Raw genomic sequence first — 23,600 nt, 5'->3', positions numbered from 1 at the left:
AGGAAACATGTCCTACTCTCATGGTCTCACACCTCTAGTGGAGGAGACAGAGGAGTACACTCAGTGTAATGAGAGGAATAGAGAATGCTATAGGTGCACACAGAACGACATCTAATCCCATCCCAGGGAGGTCAGGTAGGCTTCCTAGAGGAAATGACATGTGAGCTGAGATCTGACAATAACTAAAAATGAGCCAGGTGAAGGGGAATGAAAGTAAGAAGGGAGCACTTAGAAAGTCACTGATTGTGATTTTTTTCTTAATTAGGGGGGATTGGGAATTGGAGAGAGGAGAAGGAAGAAAGCTTAACTATAGAATCAGATTTACATTGTTTTTAAGATAATTATGGTTGCTATATAAAGAATGGATTGGAGGTGGGCAAGAGGCAAAGTGAGGGAAGAAAAGTCCATGCCAGTAATTCAAGTGATGGCCTGAACTAGGAGAGTGGTAGTGGGAACTGAGGGATATGGAGAGAGATCTTAATGAGAAAGACTCTGCAGAACTGAATTTGAGGACAAAATGTCGGAATCATTTATTGCATTTATATTATAATGGAGTTAGGGGAAGAATTTAGCTATAGCATCCAAGGAAATAGTCAACCTAATCCAGTGCTTCTTAAAGTATGACCCCTGATTGGCAGCATCCCCTGGGTACTTGTTAGAAGTACAAATTCTCATGCCCCACCCCAGATTTACTGAATCAGAAACTCTAGGGGTGGGCTGTGTTTAACAAGTCCTCCAAGTAATTTTGATGCACTCTAAAGTTTGAGAGCCACCGGTCTAATCCTTAAGCTAGACGTTAGCAATTAAACACAACAGTAAAAAAAATAATAATAAGCCAAATATTCTAAAACAAGAATAATTTTTTTGGATCCATTATTCTGGACATTTAATTTAAGCTCAATATTATGGGACACTGTATCAAACTGAATTTTTCCCCAATACTCTGCTTCTTTTTTTTTTTTTTTTTTGAGTAGAGTTCCCTGTGCTATATAGCAGGTTCTTATTAGTTACCTATTTTATATCTGTTTCAATTTTAAGATCATTTTATCAAAACACACACACACACACACACACACACACACACACACTAAACTGTTTGGATTTTTATTGAAATAACATCCACAAACATGTAGTGCTCTCCACCTGGTTTTCTGCATTCAGTTGTATATATATTTTTTTGAATTTTTGAATTTTATTTTATTTATTTTTTTATACAGCAGGTTCTTATTAGCTATCCATTTTATACATATTAGTGTATATATGTGTGATGAATTGGGAGATTGGGATTGACATATATACTCTGCTTCTTAATAGACTATTACAGTAAGATCTTAAAGATAACTGAAAATTGGCTTTTTTTTTTTTGATATCTTAATCTTTGAAATACAATGGGATTTACCAGGCTCTCTGCACACAAAGAGTTAACGTGTGCTCCCTCTGACTAAGGTGCCTATTTATCTCTACTCTTGATGGTGAAAATACTGTATTTGCTATATTGACCTGACTTGAAACTGACGAAGAAAACCTAGATTAGATCTCTGTTGCAGCCTTGACTCCAGATTGCATGCAAAGCCCCAAACTAAACGTCCAGGTGAAGGGTAGAGGGCTCCTGTGGGATTGCGGAAGGGCAGTCAGGGTCTGCTGGCTCCCTGACCTCTGGGCATTGATTGGAATCTGGAAACTGGCCTAAAAAGCAATGTAAAAGCACCCAAGGTTATGTGGACAACTGTCTTATCAAGACAAAGATAACTAGGTTAATTCTGAACTGAGTTTTTCCTTGGCCTCTGAGATTTTAAGGTTGAATATAGACTCTTAGCAACTCTCAGCATCAGGAGTCAACAGAAACTCACAAACAACCATAAATTTGGACAATATCTTGGAAGCATACCTGTCATGGAAGTTACTATCTCCTAATTTCTCATGTAAATCACACTGATTTTTCACATGCTCATGGCTTTCATGAACCACTCTTTGAAACATCTCTTCCTGAAAAATAAAGATAATCAGTGTTTATCTATCGTTGCAACAATATATCTTGAGGTAAGATTGCAAAATCATCTTCTGTAATAGTTTAATGTGACTGTTTTACTAAACCCAGGGTTTTATTTACTTAGTGAGTTTGGAAATGTTGAAAAAACACATTTTGCTGAAACAGGAATGGCCATGTACTTTGTGGAGAAAAAAGTGGGACAGCAAGATTGATATTTAGTTTCCTGTGGTATGGACTCATTTATGGGCTTAAATGGCATATTTTACAAGCATAAAGCTAACCATTCATCAAGCCAAAAAGAGGTCCTTAAAAGTAATTTATAGATCTAAGTTTAATTGATCAGAACGTGTGTGTGTATGCGTGCATATTGGTTATTTTTAATAATACAGCATTTTTATGTAAACAGTACAGATATAGAGATATGGATGTAGGTATAGAAATATAGATACATATTAAGAAGTCATGGTTTAATAAAAACAAGTACCAGACTTGAACATAGTAAAGCACTCCACGAATACACGTTAAAGGGAATCACATGGAATTCTCAGAGCTAAATGAAAGTTCAAAGAATTCTTGAACAGTGCAAATAAAATTCCAGTGGGAAGATACGAGTGACCTTGCAGACTTAGCTCTTTGGTAGGAGCACTGGTTATCTTCTTAAGTAATCAGACCCAGTCCACCTGATCCTAATAAACAGTATTTGTTATAGTAAAAATTTTACCTGATTGGCAAACTGTTTGCCTGGATTTAACACTTAGCCTTGTCCTTACTGCCTGTGTGACATTGGACAAGTCACCTGAACCTTCTGAAACTCAAAACTCTCATCTACAAAATGTAGCTAGTACTTATGCCACTACCTATCTTAACAAGCTGTTGTGAGAATAAAATAGGATACTTGTTGTAAAGCTACTTTGTAAACTCTAAACATCCATGCTCCTATAAGGGGCTATTATCATAATGATGATTGTGGAGTCTACAGGTGATGCTATGAAAGGGTGCTAACCTACAAAAGACTAAGTCGCCTTCATTTACCCTTCTCTCTGGGAACAGGAAGATGCTAGGTGTACCTGCTTGAGCTCAAACAGGACAAGAAATGCCTTCGTCCTCCATCCCCACCCACTAATTAGCATAACAAAAGCCAGAACCACCTGGCTCCTGATAAACTGTGGATAACAGATTGTCTGGTCAGAGAGTTGTAAGGCAACCGGCTTTTTCCATGTCAACTACACAACAGGAGCTGCTGACTGTGAACAGTATGATTTCTGGCCTGAGATAGGGACAGTTTCCAGGCCTGCTTGGTGGAAACTGTCAACCTTCCCCCACCCTAATAGGCTATGCTTTCATGCTACCTGCTACCATGCCAAGCAAACTTTAGAGAAGATTGCACAGAGTTGTTTTCATAAAACACAGAATCTATAAGGCAGTGACTCACACAGAAAGTTGCTGCTGTATAATGATGTGGCCTTTGGTTTAGACAGAAATCAAAAGTTTTTGTGTAGTGCTTGCAATTAGAAAGATCATGCATAATCATCTTACAAAAGTACAGCACAACTAACAGCATTGGACTTTTCCCTATGTTTATAATCACGTATGAGAAACACGTTTAAAAAAAAGGAATTTACCCCATGGCTATAGCATTCCAGAGGATTTTCTAATTTACAGCATTTTCCTAGTAAGTTTTGATATACTGTATCCACTCTTAAAATCACTGGAACTGCCAACTCTGGATGTCTTCTTGAATATTCATAAAGAAACCTGTAAGCACAAGAAGCATATCAGAAAGTAAACACTAAATTTCTGAAGCCATAGTTTTCTTTCAAAAGCCACCTATGACCATGACATTTATTCAATATTTTAACTGACTTTAGGTATTTGAAAATCTTGTGAGGCTGGCAGGGAAGTTTTATTGGCTAGATTTTGAGATAAGGAAACCAAATCAATAAAATTACGTGATTTTTCCAAAGTTACACAGTAGTGAGTGGCAGATTCAAACTTGAACCTAAAACATGCTGATAAGATTTAGTTCCTGGCTCAGGGTCTCTCCTTACTTTTACTAGAAATTCATTTCAAGTGTTTGGGTGAGAACATTTTCTTGATGACCTTTGAGGCTAGATTTTATAAATATTACAATTTTTTTGTAAGACTGTGTTGACTAGGTATTAAATAACCACCTTCCCCTGTTTTCCACATAAGCCTTCAAGCATCAGTTGTCCATAATCTGCACATTCTTCTGGGTTACAAGAAAGAGAAATTTGGACTCTAGAATATTTTCACAGGAATCATAGAATTGCAGAAGGGACATCTGAAGCGATCTTATCCAACTGCCTCAGTTTACAGTTGGAACCCAAAAGTCTGGGGAAATTAAGTGGCTTGAACTGCATTTCAAAGCTGATGCATGACCGAGCTAGACTGGAACTCAGGTCTCACAACTCATAGTCTAACGTAATTTCCACTAGGAAGTTGTGCCTATCGACTTTTTCAATATTAAATGCAAGTTTAGGGATAAATGAGTTCAGGTAGTGACATTTACTTTTATAAGCCAGTGTCAAATGTAATTTCAGAAATATAGCTAAAGTCAATCTACAGAAAACTTTGAGGAAAATTCAAATTCTTATGTTTTTTTAGAATTTAGTTGCTCCAAATAATACTTCACAAAGTGACTTTGGAACTATTTCAATCACTCAGTAATATTGTCTTAACATTATAATATATTGAAATCAGTTTGCTTTATGCCCAAAATAATTTGCACTTCTGAATGGACACCAGAGATGTTAGAACTCCATCTCTTTAATCTTGTAATGCCACACTATGGCTTTGAGAGTAGGCATTAAATTAATTAGAAGAGCTGGCCAGGCATACCAATCTGAAACCCTTACTTAGGGATGACTCTAAGTCCCTCAGAGCAAAGCCTGCACACACTTGATGCTCACTGTGTTTTTTAAAATTCCTATATTAGTTGTCAACATTTAAAAATCAAGAGACTTCCAACTTCTCTCAAAATGCAGTTGATCCAACGACCCAAAGCCTACATTCCCATATGGTTACAAGTAGCTAGAGCCAAACAGTAGCTGCAACCTTGGACTCCACAAGGCATCTCCTCTCAGCCATTTAACCATTCACTCACATCATTGGCTCGCCTCTGTCATCATTCACGTTTGCAATCTCTCCCAAAGAATCCATAAATACAATATACCATTAGTAAGATTTTACAAAAAGCCATATTACTCTTGTAGGAAGTCATCTTGTTTGTCAGTGAATTGTTTGCATACAAACTGGTCTTCTGTAAACCTGCTAAGTGGCAGGGATGAGAGATCAGGTTTGTCATTTTCTGAGTTGATAATGCATTCCCCTCGGAATGGTTCTGGCAGCTCACAGCATGGAGTGATCTTGCTAAACAGGATAGTGTAGCCTGTTTAGAGCAGGTATAGTTCATAAGCTGGCTCTATAAACATAAAAGAGCAGTTATTTTTGATGACTTCATTCTGAACTTATTTCTTTTTATTGTTATTAGTAGAAAACCAGAGAAAAACTTGGCATCTTATATTGCTTTTTCCATGGCAAACTGCGAGACCAAAAAAGGTCATTTATAGTGACTCATTCTACTAAGAAACCTTCTCTATTTGACTTTACTGAAGTGTCACAAGTTCTTCTAACATCTCTTAAAGAACTTAAAGAGAGACAGACTGTATTATTGTTTTCAAGTTTAGCCCAACAAAATACAAATGAAGAGTTTTATTACTTGCTACTGTTGTTATCGGTCTGGGATCCCAGTTTAGAAAACGTTTTGTCTCTGTCATTTTCTATATACATTACTGTAATATTACTATAAAACTTACATATTTACTTATATATACACATACAAAAATAAGTACATGTGTGTATGAACAAGCTAGTCTCTATACTTAAGGAACTCACAATCTAGTTGGAGAGTCAAATAATTAAACAAGAATAATAATGCATTATAAAATAAATTGTTGGAGAAATGCACATATTATATTTTGGATGAAAAAAGAGAGATTGGCAATCCAGACTGGATAAAGGTCAGAGTGAAGATCTTGAATGATTTGAATCTTGAAGGACAAATAGAAGTTAGTTGGAAACAAATGGAGAGGAAAAGCATACTAGAATTATCCATCTTTATATGTAAAGAGTCTTAGAGGTGAAGAACATGGCGTACTGGGGAAATGGTATATAGGACATTTTGAGCTCATGGGGAAAATTTAGTTGAGATTAAGATTAAGGGATCAGGAGAGAAGAAGAATGTACTGAAGATCTAGATCTGAGAGTGGTAAACTGAAGCTGCATTGTGAGGTCAGGTTGAGACCGATAAGGGAGAGTGTGTACATTAGTTAAGTGACGAGCCTGCTCTCAGTGACTTAATAGGATCCAGTCTGTTTCTTTCTCAATAAAGTCCTATTGAGAAGGGGAGGTGTATTGCCTCTGGGCAGTAGTTCTGAGAACCAGGCTGACAGAGGCCCTGTCATCTTCAACCTGTAGATTCTAACATTGACCTCAGATTGGGTGTTTTGGACAGGAGATTTTATAGGCCAGGCCTAGAAATGACATAAATCACTTCTGACTAGGCTCCACCTAGTTGTGAAACTGGAGTAAATGTCGTTTTCCAAGAACTCTGTCTTGGAAAAGAACAGTAAATTAAATAGTCCCTTCGCAAAACTAATTACTTAAAGGAGAAAACATACATACATGGGGGGAAAGGAGGTATAACTACATAATTGATGTTTTTAGTTATCAAATAATAATATTGTCATGTAGAACTCTATATTTCTAAATGAGAAAGTGCTAATGAAGGACATTTTTTAAAGGAAAATGTATATTTTAAAACCTGACAAAAATAAGTACAGTTGATTCTCATTATTCACAGTAGTTATAAACACTGAATTCATGAATATTGAATCATCTACCCTAGAGGAAATACAGAACAAGTTTTCTGCAAGTCTCTGGCCACATTTTCATCAACAGATCAAGACATAACCTTATTTTGTGTATGTTTCTGTTTAAAAACACCTTATTTAATATAGAGTAGCCCCCCCTTACCCACAGGGGTTATATTCCAAGACCCCCAGTCAATGCCTGAAACTGCAGAGAGTACCAAATATTATATATACTATGGTTTTTCCTGTACATACATACCTATGATAAAGTTTAATTTATAAATTAGGAACAGTAAGAGGTTAACAAAAATAACTTATAATAAAATAGAGCAATTATAAAAATATACTGTAATAAAAGTTATGTGAATGTGGTCTCTCCCTCTCTCTCTCTCAAAATACCTTATTGTACAATTTTAATGCCTTTTCCACCTTAACTAAGCACTTACCATGCACTGTGGCCAAAACTTTGGCAGTTTGAGGTGTGACAGCAAAACTAACATGAATTTCTTTTTCCTTCTCCACAATTTCACAGATAAAAGATTTGTTCTTACCATTGATCTTAGCAACCTCAGCATATGATTTTTTTTTTTCTTATTCCTAGTAAGTTGAGAACTTCCACCTTTCCACTTCAAGGGTACACTTTATGGCTTCTCTTTGGCAGATCCAAATTGCCAGCATCACTACTCTTGTGCACTGGGGCCACTGTTAAGTAAACTAAGGGTGACTTGAACGCAAGCACTGTGATCCCAGGACAGCCAATCTGATAACCTATATGGCTGCTAAGCTACTAATCCCCGAGAAATGCTGGACAAAGGGATGATTCACGTCCCAGATGAGATGGCACAAGATGGCACAAGATTTCATCATGCTACTCAGAATGGTGCACAGTTTAAAACTTGTGAATTGTTGATTTCTGGATTTTTCTGTTTAATATTTTCAGATAAAAGTTGACTGTGATTAACTGAAACCTCAGGAAGCAAAGGGGGCAATAAGGGGGACTCCTGCGTATGGGTGATTTATTCACATTGAACTCATAGCCACCAGCACTGTTCCTCATGCATGAATAAAGCTTATCTAAAATACAGATTCTAAAATAGAACTACCATACGACCCAGCAATCCCACTACTGGGCATATACCCTGAGAAAACTATAATTCAAAAAGAGTCATGTACCACAATGTTCACTGCAGCTCTATTTACAATAGCCAGGACATGGAAGCAACCTAAGTGTCCATCGACAGATGAATGGATAAAGAAGATGTGGCACATATATACAATGGAATATTACTCAGCCATAAAAAGAAACGAAACTGAGTTATTTGTAGTGAGGTGGATGGACCTAGAGATTGTCATACAGAGTGAAGTAAGTCAGAAAGAGAAAAATAAATACTGTATGCTAACACATACATATGGAATCTAAAAAAAAAAAAAGGTTCTGAAGAACCTAGGGGCAGGACAAGAATAAAGATGCAGACATAGAGAATGGACTTGAGGACACGGGGAGGGGGAAAGGGTAAGCTGGGATGAGGTGAGAGAGTGGCGTGGACTTATATATACTACCAAATGTAAAACAGATAGCTAGTGGGAAGCAGCCGTATAGCACAGGGAGATCAGCTCGGAGATCTGTGACCACCTAGAGGGGTGGGATTGGGAGGGTGGGAGGGAGACGCAAGAGGGAGGAGATATAGGGTATATGTTTATGTATAGCTGATTCACTTTGTTATAAAGCAGAAACTAACACACCATTGTAAAGCAATTATACTCTAATAAAATAAAATACATATTCTTTCCACAAGGCACATCACAGCTTCTAGGAACACTAGACAACACTTCAGAACTATACTCGGGCCATTTTAAAGAGCTAACTCATCAACAAAAAGCACAGAAATGCAGAAAATGTGGCACTTAATAGACTGCAAAAAGAACACCTATTTACAGTATGAAAGCTACAACAAGAAGGCAGAGAGCATCACCTTGTTCTATTGTAGCTGGAGCCATGCACATGTGGCAACTCAGATTTCCACTGCTCTGAGCATGCATAAATCTGGGAATGACCACAAAGTGCTGTGAGTATTGATTTGGGGGTCACAAATAAATTTTAGCATGTAGGTGAATTCTCAAGTATAGAATCCATGAATAATAAAGATTGACTGAAAAAATGTTTAAATAAATCCATAACAAAAGAAATGGAGAAACTGTCACATCAGTTTGTATCTCCATCCTTCCTCCAGTTTCACAGACAAACCTGAAAACAGGTAAGTTACAGTGCTATTTAAGTTATTTCGGAGAATTCGAAAGGAAAAAAATTCTAATTCATCTTTTAGAAGTTATCATAACTGGATACCAAAACCTGATAAAAGATGTGCCAAAAAAGAAAGTTCTAGATCCATTTCACATCTAAAGATAAATGCAAAAATGTGACATATATATGTAGAGAGAGAGAGACACCATAGATATAGTAAAATGATATTGACTTGAGCAATGTAAAAATGGGTAAATATTAAGAAATCTTTTAATATAATTCTTCAATGGATAAGTCAAACAATAAAAATCAAATGATCATCCCAAGAAGACAAAAGAATATTTACTAATGTTCAGAATCCATCCTATTCAAAACAAAACAAGACAACCTCTAAAACAGAGTGAAACATCTCAACACATAAAAGTATCTTTGTCAAGCTAATAACTCTAAACCTGTTTCCTTTATGGTCTAGAATAAAAAAGGAATGCCAGAACTATCTAAAGTTACTTTATATTGCTTATGAATACTACCTAATACAATTAAATAACTGGCGATTTTTCTAGCATTCCTGTCATAGTATAGACAATAACAGGAGCTGTTCTAGAGTTACCAGTTTGGCACGGGTATTGTTTATGTGTTAAAGGATTTTAGAGATTTTTCTTTTGTTTTGTTTTAATACCTATGGATTGGTCCCAAAGTTCCCTGTAATTTTCACCTAATCTTCATGCAAATAGGATTCTGAGAGCCTATCCTAAAGAGCCAGCACGACTTCTAAGTGTATAGGATAGTACTGCTTCCAGTATGTGTTGAGATTCTTGCCATACAGGAAGTAATCCAAGAAGCAACTTTATATTGTCCATCTCCAGGATGGAATTGACAGTAGCAGCCACCATCTTTCGGTCAAGCTGAATGTGGCACTGACCAAACAACGGCCAACTGCGATGGCTGCCAAGGGAAAGCTATGGTCCGACCCCAACTCTCTGTTCCGAGGACTTAGAATCTTAGGGGTTCTACTGAGTGTTCGATTCAATGATTTTAATTGATATTGTTACCCACATTCCTTAATCTGTTGTGTAATGGGACAAAAATTGTTGGGGGTAAGGATTTCTGCCCATAAGAGTCATAGATTTCTCACTGAAATCATGATTGTAGTCTTTCTTTGTTTCTGTTTTATTTTTTATCATGATGAAAATTATTCAGTTTTCAAACTTGTAGAATGAATAGGAACATACTTGTAACTTGTGATTTACTAAAACGTTATCAGGATTTTAACAGCTACAATTTTTTTCCTTCTCTGGGATTTTGAGACTTTACATTTGGACGCGGGGCAGGTGAGTTCTATGCTGTCCATGCCCCGGCCCTTGTCCCTTGATGCCACATCTTTGCTTTTGGTGGTTTCTTCTTTCCTCCAGGCTGATAAGGCCTGAGGGTATAGTTTGCAATTCTAAGACTTTCTAGAGATTCAAAGATGAATGAAATACAATCCCAATTTGGAAGAAAATTAGCAGCCAGCTCTAAAAATTTAAGAATAGAAGAATAAAGTAGATAGAATGAGGAAGGAAGGAAGGAAGGTAGGAAGGAAAGAAGGAAAGAAGGAAGGAAGGAAGGGAGGAAAAGAAAGAAAAAAATTGTTTCATGAGAAGAGAAGAGAGAGGAGGGGAGACACCATTCTGTTGGTAATATTGAGAAATGATAATTACTTTTTTAGATTCATCTATACCACCCTCACCTTTATTTAAAAAGTACAAGTATTTTAAAGAGTGTTAAGAAAAGAGAAAGTCTTACTCTGCCAAGCACACACGCTACTGTATTTCCTTCACAACAGATCTGATGCAGATTTTTAATATCCATGGCCAGTTTGGCAATTTCAGAAAAGTTAGCTTTAGGTTGTTTTTTAGTCAACAGAACCAATTCCCTGAAAAAAAAAAAAGTACATTTTAAACAGTTTTTTTAATTCTTTCTAAAATTAGTTGTAGTTCATTGAGTAACCAAAAGAATAGAAACACAGTTGCAAATGTAGGATGAAGACAGTTGTATAAGTGTTTTCTATTTCTACAGTGATAGAACCCAGAGCCATACAAAGATGTAGATCACAAAATGAAAATTATTCACTTCATAATCGTGTAAATACAGTCATTTTCATCATTCAAGTTATTGCTTAAAGTAGTTGAGTTGCTTAGATAGGTAATTTGGGAATTTATCTGACCTGACTTTCCAAATAAAATTCTTTATCAGAAAGATAATAATTGTAAGAGGTTTGGTTCTCCCTTGTCCCTCTCTGTTGACAACTGAAAAACATCCCTGAAATTTTTCTAGAAATATGAAAAATGGGCTTGCCTTATAAGGAAAACTGAGCTTCCAGGCAGCCCACTGTTATCCTAAATTAGGGATGAAGGTGATATAAGGGAAGATGCATGTCTTCAGGGGTAAACTTGGGACAGAAACACAATCTGGGCCCAAGATAGAGGCACACTGAGTAGCATCAAATTCTCCTCCCACCCCACAGTCCTCTATCCCCACTCCAAAAAACACCACTCGCTTTTTCTGTCCTACATGACATTAGAGCCAAAATATTTCTTGTCTTCCAAGAGAAAAATACCTTTTGTCCTCCAGCCTTCACCATGAAGAACTACTAAGCGTGAGCATCTGAATGTACAGAATCTTTTGTGCACTGGAGAAGAGCCTAAAGGATTTGAGCTGATGGAAGAAGTTGATAGAGGAGATATCAACCCCACAGGAGATAGTGGGTAGAGAGGAGGACTGTGCAGTTTCAGGCACAGCCCAATGTGCCCTATTGAACAGGCAAATAGCACACGTGTAGAGAAAGGAACCAGATTTGCACTGAGACATTAGCAAATGAAAGATAAATGATTTTTCAAATGAGTTTAATCAAAGAGGGTGATCCAAAGCAGCAAAGTCCACAAATCTAAATAGGTAACTTACACTGCTTTTGCTACTTTGTGGTTGAATTTAATCCCAATCTCACATAAGTGGTGATGCCTCGAAGATATTTCTCTAACGTATTTTCCGATGGGTTCTAGCTGTAATTAGAAAACCGACTCATCAAAGAACTATGGTAACAACAGAAGAAGTTTATCTCATGGTTAGTAAAGGAGAGAGAAAAATAAAAATCATGTATCTTCTCAAAATTAGAAAGTTTTTATTGTCTTATCTATGAGGCCAAATGTAAAAGCATAATTTGGTGAAGGTTCTGTTTTTTTGTTTTCTGTTTTTTATAAAATAGCATCTCACTTCTCCAGAGATTGTTCGTCCCAGAACTTAGACATTTGGCGTATAAATGAGAACAAGCAAGTGGGCAAACAAAAATCCAGGGAGCCACTAGAATAAATTTTGATAACGTCTTACAGTTGTATTTTGGTTTTATTCAAGTTACTAGCCCTGTCATCTTGAACATGTTTCCAAATGCTTATCTATGATATATGCTCCAGTTTTGCAATATATATTATTGGAGCCCCCCCCCCAAGAAAACGTTCATATTCTTTAACCCAGAATTTTGACTTTTGACTTCTAATAAAAAGCACATGTATTTAGGTCTCTAACCAAAACTATATATTCAATTTGATCACAACAATGTACAAAATAAAACCTGTGAATGAAAAAAGTGAATAAAAAGAAATATACCAAAATTGGTATCTCTGTGTGATGGGAGAATAAACAACATTTTAAAATTACAGAAGAGCTCTACATATTCACTTAAAACATTATATTGACCATATATTATTTTAACTGGGGGTAACAACACCTTACAATGCTTTTTTTTAAGAACAAGTTAGATAATGTATACAGAGGCAATATTCAAACCACAAATCTGGCACAACGATAATAAATTATACTTTATAATTAATTATAAATATAATTATTATTTTTATTCTTATTTTGTTGTATTATACTCATTTGAAATCAAATACAAACAAGCTTATCCACTTCTTCACAAGAGAGTCTGTGAAGGCTTAACTCATAAACCACATTCCCTGATCATAGATACAAGTTTTACATGATCGGCTATGCAATTTTCTCTGGGCAAGGAGTAATAACTTCTTGAAACAGACACCCTGGAGGCAGCAAGACTGTAAACATCACAAAGTGAGGGAGAGGAGAAAAGAACTCTTAGCTAACTTAAAAGCTTATGCTTAGTATGTGGATGGACCTAGAGATTGTCATACTGAGTGAAGTAAGTCAGACAGAGAAAGACAAATAGCATACGATATTGCTTATATGTGGAATCTAAAAAAAAAATAGTACAAATGAACTTATTTATAAAACAGACATAGAGTCACAGATGTAGAAAATAAATTTATGGTTACCAGGGGGAAATCGGGTTTGGGGGGGTAGGGATAAATAGGGAGAATGGGATTGACATATACACACTACTATATAAAAAATCGATAACTGAGAAGAACCTACTGTATAGCACAAGGAACTCAATACTCTGCAATGACCTATGTGGGAAAACAATCTAAACAAGGGTGGATATATGTATAACTGATTCACCTTGCTGTGCAGCAGAAACTAACACAACATTGTAAATCAACTATACTCCAATAAAAATTTTTTAAAAAAATTATAGGGGCATGTTATACATTAAGGAAAAATTTCCTCTGAAAGGGTTAAGATTAAGAAAACTTTGAAACAAGTTACCTAAAAAAAAATCACCTTCGGGCTTCCCTGGTGGCGCCGTGGTTGAGAGTCCGCCTGCTGATGCAGGGAACACGGGTTCGTGCCCTGGTCCGGGAAGATCCCACATGCTGCGGATCGGCTGGGCCCGTGAGCCATGGCCGCTGAGCCTGCGCGGCCGGAGCCTCTGCTCCGCAACGGGAGAGGCCGCAACAGTGAGAGGCCCGCGTACCGCAAAAAAAAAAAAAAACTCACCTTCATGAAAAAGTTCATTCTTCCAAAATGCCAGGTAATGAGACCTAAGTCTACACAATCACTTGTTTTTGTTGTTTTTAATAATATGAAGCCAACAGGAGAAAAGAATGACTGTCCTGCTTAGGAATTCAGAATTGGCTTCTGAAGGAATTGGAGATGACTAGGGAAAGAAATATATATAAGTAGCTTTAATGATAATCGCTGCGATTATTGAGTACTTAGCATATGTCAGACTCTTTAGATACATTATTTAATTTCTTACACAAGGTAGATGATGAGGAGCTCAACAGGGGAAATAGCTTTAGAGGAATAGAGAAATTGGGGTTGAGAGGAATATGAGAGAAATTCTCACTTAGGAGATCAAAGAAAACAGCAAGGAAGAAGCAGCACTGCCCTTAGACTGGAGGAATTCATCAAAACGATTATCAAACTACTATTCATTTCAGCATGACCTTGGGGAAAATCCATCTGGTGTGCCTTCTAAGGATGGTTGTTTTGTGTTGATATTTAGAACCTTTAATGAACATACATAAAAAGTACTTTTATCATGGAACTAATCACCGATTTATGTCTGTTCAATGAAGGAGAAAAGCCACACAGTTAAAATTAAGTGTGAGGCTAACTGTATTTTCCAAAGATGGCTAGAATAACAACTTCTATCCCATGTTCTTCTTACAATGAGCTTTCATTACAGTATATTTACTTTCCCCTTCAAACTGGTGAGATTTTATGATATTTCAACCAATAGAGTAGAGCAGAAGTAACTTTTGAATCCTGGTCATAAAAGGCCATGCAATTTCTGCTTCATCCACTAGAAAACTCATTCTTGAGACTTTGGCCATATGTCAGCAGTCCAGTTTCCCTGAGGCTGCCATTCTGTGAAGCAGCCCAAACCAGCCAAGGCAGAGAGACCACAGTGGAAAGGCCCTGAGATAATATGAGGAGAAAGAGATGTTGGACCAACCCCCAGGTACTACAGACCTTCAGAGCCCCAGCCATTGACTGCAACCCCATGAAAAATCAGTAGCCAGAAAAGCCCAGATGAGCCCTTCCTGAATTCCTGACCCACTGAAACCATAAGAGTAATAAACTAATTGTTATTGTTTTGAGCCACTAGAGTTTGGGGTGTTTTGTTATACAGTAATAATAACTGGATATTAAATATTTACTATGAAGTTATATTTATGCTAGATCATGCTTCTCAAAATTTAAGGACTATAAGAATTGCCTGAGTATCTTGTTAAAATGAAGTCTTCTTTAACAGGTCTGGAGAAAAGCTTCAGACTGTATTTCTAACAAGCTGCCAGGTGATGCATATGCTGCTGGTCCATAGTCCACACTTAGCATAACAAGTCCCTAAGTAAGGGTTGCCATATGAATAGTTTACCTTTATCTGGAAGCATTCAGTCTTATTTTCTTCTTGGCAACAAGACCGAACAGCTGTTTCATAGCAAGCAGACATGGTCAGAATAGTGGGTCCATACAAGAATGGATGCTTCCTAGAAGTTTCATAAATGTACCTGTAATTTGACAAATACAAGGCTATATAATTTGGAATTCAAGAACACATGCTGACACTGTTTCTTAAAAACTTAGGATTCATTTAGTTTCGCTGACCTGAAACTCCTAGAATTTCATGGTGACAGAAATAGGATAGCACTGTACTTAAATGCATCAAAATGTACTTTCTGGACCAGTAGGTAAAGAAAATCAGTAATTAAAACTTTTCATTTTTATATAAGTAGTAGGAGATAGAAAGTTCGACAGTCTAAAGTGATTGTAAATGGAGGATTGTACACCTGGTGAAGGGGAGTTAAATTTAGAAGCTATTGGTGGGTGTTTACACTCATTATAGAGCCTGGGCACCAGGCCTGCCTTTCACTTATAATCATATCTCCTCACACTATTCCACAAAGCTTACTCAAATTATTTACGCCCCACCTCCCCCCACACACAAATACCCCGAAAAAGTTGACATTGCAGACAAAAACTGGCTCAATGCTCACACAAATCCACTTTCTTTTCTTGTGTTCACAGGAAGACTACTTTTCCAGCCTCTCCTGCAGTTAGGTGGGAACATATAACTGAGTTCTAATCAAAGAAATATGAGTGAACATGCCATACACCACTCCTAGGTTTGGCTATTAATTACTTTGCACAGTTCCCTAGTCTCTCTCTTTCCTTTTTGCAGTAACCTTGGAAACACATGCTCCAGATGGTATAGCTCCAAGACGGAAGGATCTTGCACTCCTGAGTTACCCCTTGGAAGAGTTCCAGAGTAGCCAATGAAGACAAAAAGCCAAAATGAAAGTACCGTTAAGGCTTTAATCATTTACTAGGATAGTATAAGCAGAAGGCTAAACTAGAGAAAATGCTGACCCCCACCCAACCTCCACCCTCACCCCCCTTACTCTTGGAAGTTCAGTCAATAGATTTGTTTCATTTCAGCAAAGTTTCTCAAGCCCAACTTGTAAAAAGAGAAAAGCAGAATTGACATTTTCAAGATACAACTGCCACCCAAGATAAGGCAAAATTCTTGGTTGATAGGAAATTTCGTTGGAGCCATTCAATATCTCTGCTCTCTGTTGGGTACTATGCTAAACTAAGAGTTCATTTTTGTGCTGCAGTAACTTAGTTCCCATAGAGGATTTTCAGTATGAACTAATCTAATTTCAAATCTCCAAAGGCAAAGCTGAACTTAGTATAAGGAAAAAGCTTTCTAATAATTAGAGCCATTTAAAAATAGAATGTCCCTATTGCAAGGTAACAAAGGGTCACACTTATCTTACAATGATCAAAACTGTTATCGAAAATTCCTTAGATAATCCAAAGATACAATAACTACAGTTTGGTGTATCTGTATTCTATGCTATCTTTTGATGAGACTGAACTAGCAGACTTTTCCTCTAGCTTTGATATGTTACTGTTTCTTTGGTTGAGAACTAAACAAAGTTGTTGACATAATTATGAAGCAAGTAGTTAGAAAATTATTTTTCCCTGAATATTGGTGGTTGTATGCACATAAGTTAAATTAGCATATAAATAACTCCTTGATACTGACTTATTTGTAAATGTTCAAGAAGAGATTAGATTCACTGCCTGAGTATTGGTTAGATTTCATAATCTCTGAATGCTCAAACTTGATTTAACAATGCCCAAACCTGATTTTATAAATCTCACCTAGAGTGGCTAGCGCCTCATTTAATAGGTAGCCAAGTTCATATTACAGTTTCCCATTTGGTTGCCCCTAATGTCAGACCAGTTGGAACCGGCCCAATCCCTTATCCCTCTGTCCTTTCTCCCTAAGTGACTGGGGCCATTTAATTCCTTCCTGGAGGCTCAGTAACTTCTGGGGCAATTCTGCCCATGTATAGGTGAATTAAAAGTGTTTACGTTGTTCAACATCAAGTCACCCCGTCTGGTCATTCATTTCTGGTTTAGAGTTTCACGTCTAAAATCTGAAATCAAACCACCACCATGCCTTTTGCACTAGATCCAGCAATCAGATCTTCCCCTTCTTCCTAGTGTCTGAGTCTGTCTTGACCCGATGGCCAGAACTGCATTCCTTGAGAACTGAAGCTTTGTCCTTCTCTTGTCATTTCTACCTCTCTCCGGTTTTGGTTTCCTGCCTCTAACTTGCTCGTACCTCACTCTCAAAAGATAGACTTCTGTGCTAACTAGGAAACCAAAATATGAGCTCACCTACCCATGGGCTATCATGCCACCCACTCCAGGTGGAAATTACAGAATCAGAGTTCTTGAGTAGAAAACTCATCTCCGTCCGATCCACAATTATTACTTATTCCTAGGTTCCCAATGACAGACTTTATCTCCATGCCTATCAGATACCCCTCAGGCTATCCCTTGGTGAACCTCCCAAATACTAGTCCATTGCCTGAGCTATTACCTGCTCTCTATTCCCAATACTCTGTTTAGTGTGCTTTGCCTACCAGCCTGTATTTTTCAACATCATTTGCTACTGGTCTGACCAACCTAACCTTTGAGGAGATGGGTCTCTTACAGATCCTAGTCCTTTCTAATGTTTCATGGTGCAGACATTTTCATGCCCTCTTGGGTTTACTAAGACCATGTTGTCATTGTGAGGGAAAAAGATAAATTGTAGCTCAAATTTTCACTTTAATTTTATATAAGCAAGCTTTGCGTACTCAGAGGCTTTTATATTAAAACAAAAGATCTGTCTTCAAAATTGGAAAATACTCTTTTCCAAAGACCTGGCAAGGAAATATGACTTACTTCTCTTTCACTGGCACCTGATTCTCTTTGTCCATCTCACAGATCTGCTCAGGATCTGAAATTTGGAATATATCACTGTAACCTGCAACATCCTTTTTGTATGACAGGAAGCACTTGTGTCTTGCTGAGTTATTTGTATTGCAACAGTCAGAAAACACATGTCTGTCAGCCAGCCCTTGGTTATTGCAAATATGCTCTAGGAAGGTAGGCATCTGTAGGAGGAAATAGTAACTTAAGGGAAGGCACTTGTGGTCTACATTTCTAACCACAGGAAAGTTAAGGAATTATACAGAAAAGGCAACTGAGTGCTTAATATTATACTCTGTATCCAATAGTCCCTGGACGTAGCTCTTTTGAGTGAAAGCCTTTTAAAAGGTTCTTAAGTCTAAATTCTCACATGCTGGACATGGGCCAAATAGAATTTATCATTTTCTCCCTACCTATGTAAGTGCTTCATTTTCATACAGTTGAAGGTATTAAAATAAAGGTAAGCCAAAATGTCCAGGACCTAAAGAAATCAAGGTATTTTTAATAAGAATTACCCACCAAGAAACAGCTCTTAGTTTGCTTTCCTTGCTTCCTGATTGTTTTTAGTTGGTTTCCATGGGAGCTTATTTTAAAAGTTAAACTCTGAGGCAATGTGTATTCGGTGTCAAATATTCAAATAGAAATGTAATGATTCAGTTTTCAAGTATCTTTGAATGGCAGTAAATGTGTGGGATGCTGTAAACCTCAAATGACATATGCTTCCAGATTTGTGGGATAAGGGCAGAAAAAGGTCATCTTTGGAAATGGGAATAAGAAGAAATCGATGTAAAATAAGTGAGGCTAGCCACTGGCAAAGGAACTTCATTTAAAGTGTGTCTCTAATTAGACTAATGGTTTTTCTATGACTACTTAGAGTCTGGTTAAAAAAAAAAAAAAAGGTAGGTTTTAGCCAAAGAAGATGGAGTGAAAAAAATCTATAAATAAAAAAGAAAATTATGTATTTGTATTTAAATTGTTGATATGAGAATAACTGATACAAAAATATGTAGATAATGAGAATACGTTAGTTTTTATCAAGAATTTTTCTAATCACAAGATAGACATATTTTATGAGATGATAGTAATTTTCAAGATTTTCTACTAAGTGGGAAAAAAGCCTATAATAATATTCACTTTTTTCTTCTCTTTTATATTCTCTTAGAAACTTTCAAAATCAGTATGTTAATTTCCCAGAAACCTTTATATGAGGATGTCAGACAATAATATTCTAGTGACAGAGACAGAGCAACCGACTTAAATTGACAAATTGGCATTCTAGGGTATAATTCATTCTCTTGAGCATTCAGTTCTCAGAGTCTGATCTCCCAGATATGAAATGATAAAATGTAAGTTTATAAACCTACAAAGATTATATCTTGAGTGTGACACATGTACATATTGTTGCCTTAAAATCCCTTGCCTAATTATTCAATCATCCCACTTCATAACAACATCTTTTGTTTGCAATTTCGTTTTTAAAACAACAGAGAGAAAAAGGCAGAATACGATTCACCTACCAATTGGTGACAACATTCTGAAGGTGATTCATGTGGCTTGAGGCTCTTGCACTTCTCTGCAAGATCTAGCAATTCTTTAACTATGGTTTGTACTTTTTCACAAGTCAATTTCTGAAGAAACTGTGCAACCATAATACTAGTGCTGAAACAGAACACTTGTGTGAATGCTGAAGATAGAATCAAACTCTTTTCCTCCATCAATCTTGCTATATCACTGCCCTACTCCCCCCCCCAAATAATTAATATGATTTTACATTTCAAACAAAAGAATACTGATAATAAAACTCACACAGCTCTTAAGTTCTCCTCTAGATAATTCTGGCTATTAGAGTGCTGCATGGCTGAAAAAAAATGAGATTTTATTTACAGAAGAGGAAATTTTCCAAACTGAAATCCCCTTTGACAATTCAAATCTATATTTATTCATTCATAAATTTCCAGATTTATTTTTGTTTATATCATAAACCAGAACAAATTATAAGAATATATCTTTTCTTTTATTTAAACTGTATTCTGTGAATGATTTCTTTCTAGTCAAACACATCATGTAGTTGAACCGTCATTGGCTTACAAATAAGTGGCACATACCTGTACTGATACTTCTGAATTAATTAAACTTGACTCTTTGGTTATCTCTTATTAGAAGTTACTAGCACACACAAAGAACACTAAGAAAATTAAAGCCTGACATTAGGAACAAAAGTATAAACATTAACACTTTGCCAGGCTTAATTTGGCAAAGACAGTAACTCATACATCTTGGATTCGCTCATCATCTTCATCATCTCCACTCACCACAGACACATGCTCTCTATTGAAAACAGTGTCTTCCTTCTAACATCAATAGCTTCAAAAGAGCTTAGCAGCTATCTATTTAATAAAGAAACCATTATTATTTACATATTAACAAGTAAAGGCTTTGGAGATACTTATTCTGAGTTCAGCTTCTAGCTCTGATACTCAATATGGCCTTGAGGAAATAACTTAAGCACTCAGAGGTTCTGTTTCTCTATCAAATGTAAATAACTTCTACTACATTCGGTGGTTGTTAGGATTAAATGAAAGCCTATGTGTGAAGCATTGAGCACAGTGCCTGGCACATAGTAGGTACTGAACAATGTAGCTCATGGGATTATTCTTGCTACTATAAACACTATTGCTCTATCTAAAATCATTTATCCAATTTTAAATACAAGTTTGAAATATGTCATTCTCTGCCCTAGAGTGGAAGTAAGGTGGAAAATGGAAAATTAGATCTTCCTGTGTGTGTTGCTTCAATATATCAATTCTCTTTCTCTATCTATTCCACAGGTTAATTTCTAGCAATCTTCAATGACTCTACTGACAGTGATGAGCACTGAGAAAGATAGCCTTTCCATGTATATGTTAATAGTCATTATGTTTCATCTCCTGGCACATGGGTGTATAGATTGTAAATAGGATTCCCTACCTGCATCTAGTAAACTTCTCTGAAGAGTCTGACATTTAATGGAGCTGAAGAAAACAAGCAAAGATATGGTTCTAACAGTCTTCATTATTTCAGATGAATCTTTATAGAGTACATTCTATCATTTGAATTGAAGAATCCTTTTATATTCTTTCCAAGTAATTGCTATTAATAATTAACGTTTTTCTGGTGAATGTTTTTCCACCTTGGCCACTATGACCCTCAAACAATTACAGAAATTCATGACAATGAAGAAGTATTTTTCATAGATAGCATTCATTAACGAATACGGGATTTTAAAATGAGTCATGTCGGGGAGGAGCTTAAAGATGGCGGAAGAGTGAGATGCGGAGAACACCTTCCTCCCCACAGATACACCAGAAATACATCTACACGTGGAACAACTCCTACAGAACACCTACTGAACGCTGGCAGAAGACCTCAGACCTCCCAAAAGGCAAGAACCCCCCCACGTACCTGCGTAGGGCAAAAGAAAAAAGAATAAACAGAGACAAAGAATAGGGACGGGACCCGCACCAGTGGGAGGGAGCTGTGAAGGAGGAAAGCTTTCCACACACTAGGAAGTCCCTCCGCGGGCGGAGACTGCGGGTGGCGGAGGGGGGAAGCTTCGGAGCAACGGAGGAGAGCACAGCAACAGGGGTGCGGAGGGCAAAGCGGAGAGATTCCCGCACAGAGGATCGGTGCCGACCGGCACTCACCAGGCCGAGAGGCTTGTCTGCTCACCCGCCGGGGCGGGCGGGGCTGGGAGCTGAGGCTCGGGCTTCGGTCGGAGCACAGAGAGAGGAGTGGGGTTGGCGGCGTGAACACAGCCTGAAGGGGGCTAGTGCGCCACAGCTAGCCGGAAGGGAGTCCGGGGAAAAGTCTGGACCTGCCGAAGAGGCAAGAGACTTTTTCTTACCTCTTTGTTTCCGGGTGCGTGAGGAGAGGGGATTAACAGCGCTGCTTAAAGGAGCTCCAGAGACGGGCGTGAGCCGCGGCTATCAGCGCTTTACCCAGAGATGGGCATGAGACGCTAAGGCCGCTGCTGCCGCCACCAAGAAGCCTGTGTGCGAAGACAGGTCACTCTCCACACCTCCCCTCCAGGGAGCCTGTGCAGCCCGCCACTGCCAGGGTCCCGTGACCCAGGGACAACCTTCCCGCGAGAACGCACGGTGCGCCTCAGGCTGGTGCAATGTCACGCCGGCCTCTGCCGATGCAGGCTTGCCCCGAACTCTGTACCCCTCCCTCCCCACCGACCTAAGTGAGTCAGAGCTCCTGAAGCAGCTGCTCCTTTAACCCCGTCCTGTCTGAGCAAAGAACAGATGACCTCAGGCAACCTACATGCAGAGGCGCAGCCAAACCCAGAGCTGAACCCCGGGAGCTGTGCAAAGAAAGAAGAGAAAGGGAAATCTCTCCCAGCAGCCTCAGGAGCAGCGGATTAAATCTCCACAATCAACTTGATGTACCCTGCGCCTGTGGAATACCTGAATAGACAAGGAATCATCCCAAATTGAAGAGGTGGACTTTGGGAGCAATGATATATATATTTTTTTTCCCCTTTTTCTCTTTTTGTGAGCGTGCATGTGTGTGCTTCTGTGTGTGGTTTTGTCTGTGTAGCTTTGCTTTTATCATTTGTCCTAGGGTTCTGTCTGTGTTTTAAATTTTTTTTATTTAAAAAATTTTTTTCTACAAAAAGAAATTTTTTTCTTCATATAATTATATTTTCTTTTACTAACTTTATTTTATTTTATTTTGTTTTCTTCTTTCTTTCTTTCCTTTTTTTTTCTCCCTTTTATTCTGAGCCGTGTGGATGACAGGCTCTTGGTGCTCCAGCCAGGCCTCAGGGCTGTGCCTCTGAGGTGGGAGAGCCAACTTCAGGACACTGGACCACAAGAGACCTACCAGCTCCACGTAATATCAAACGGCGAAAATCTCCCAGAGATCTCCATCTCAACACCAAGAACCAGCTCCACTCAATGACCAACAAACTACAGTGCTAGACATCCTATGCCAAACAACTAGCAAGACAGGAACACAACCCCATCCATTAGCACAGAGGCTGCCTAAAATAATAATACGGCCACAGACAACCCAAACCACACCACCAGATGTGTACCTTCCCACCAGAAAGACAAGATCCAGCCTCATACACCAGAACACAGGCACTAGTCCCCTCCACCAGGAAGCCTACACAACCCACTGAACCAACCTTAGCCACTGGGGACAGACACCAAAAACAACAGGAACTACAAACCTGCAGCCTGTGAAAAGGAGACCCTAAACACAGTAAGTTAAGCAAAATGAGAAGACAGAGAAACACAAAGCAGATGAAGGAGCAAAG

At 37.9% G+C, this 23,600-nt stretch overlaps 1 protein-coding gene across 1 annotated transcript in view; it reads right to left on the bottom strand.

The window, feature by feature from the left end:
* The window catches only part of LOC112405613 (alpha-fetoprotein-like), a 38,423-nt gene extending 17,076 nt beyond the window's left edge, over window positions 1-21,347 (bottom strand). Inside the window, 11 exon segments of the mRNA XM_024754093.1 lie at window positions 1,889-1,986; window positions 3,613-3,745; window positions 5,216-5,385; window positions 5,388-5,432; window positions 10,910-11,039; window positions 12,068-12,165; window positions 15,402-15,534; window positions 18,269-18,480; window positions 19,813-19,954; window positions 20,102-20,153; window positions 21,263-21,347. Of these exon segments, the coding sequence (XP_024609861.1) occupies window positions 1,889-1,986; window positions 3,613-3,745; window positions 5,216-5,385; window positions 5,388-5,432; window positions 10,910-11,039; window positions 12,068-12,165; window positions 15,402-15,534; window positions 18,269-18,480; window positions 19,813-19,954; window positions 20,102-20,153; window positions 21,263-21,347 (1,298 nt within the window).
* Window positions 21,348-23,600: the final 2,253 nt, after the last annotated feature.

This window comes from Neophocaena asiaeorientalis, unplaced genomic scaffold (assembly GCF_003031525.2).
Source record: "Neophocaena asiaeorientalis asiaeorientalis breed wild unplaced genomic scaffold, Neophocaena_asiaeorientalis_V1.1 scaffold148, whole genome shotgun sequence".
Taxonomy (NCBI): domain Eukaryota; kingdom Metazoa; phylum Chordata; class Mammalia; order Artiodactyla; family Phocoenidae; genus Neophocaena; species Neophocaena asiaeorientalis.
The sequence above is the reverse complement of the archived record's forward strand: the minus strand, read 5'-3'. Positions and strand labels throughout refer to the sequence as shown.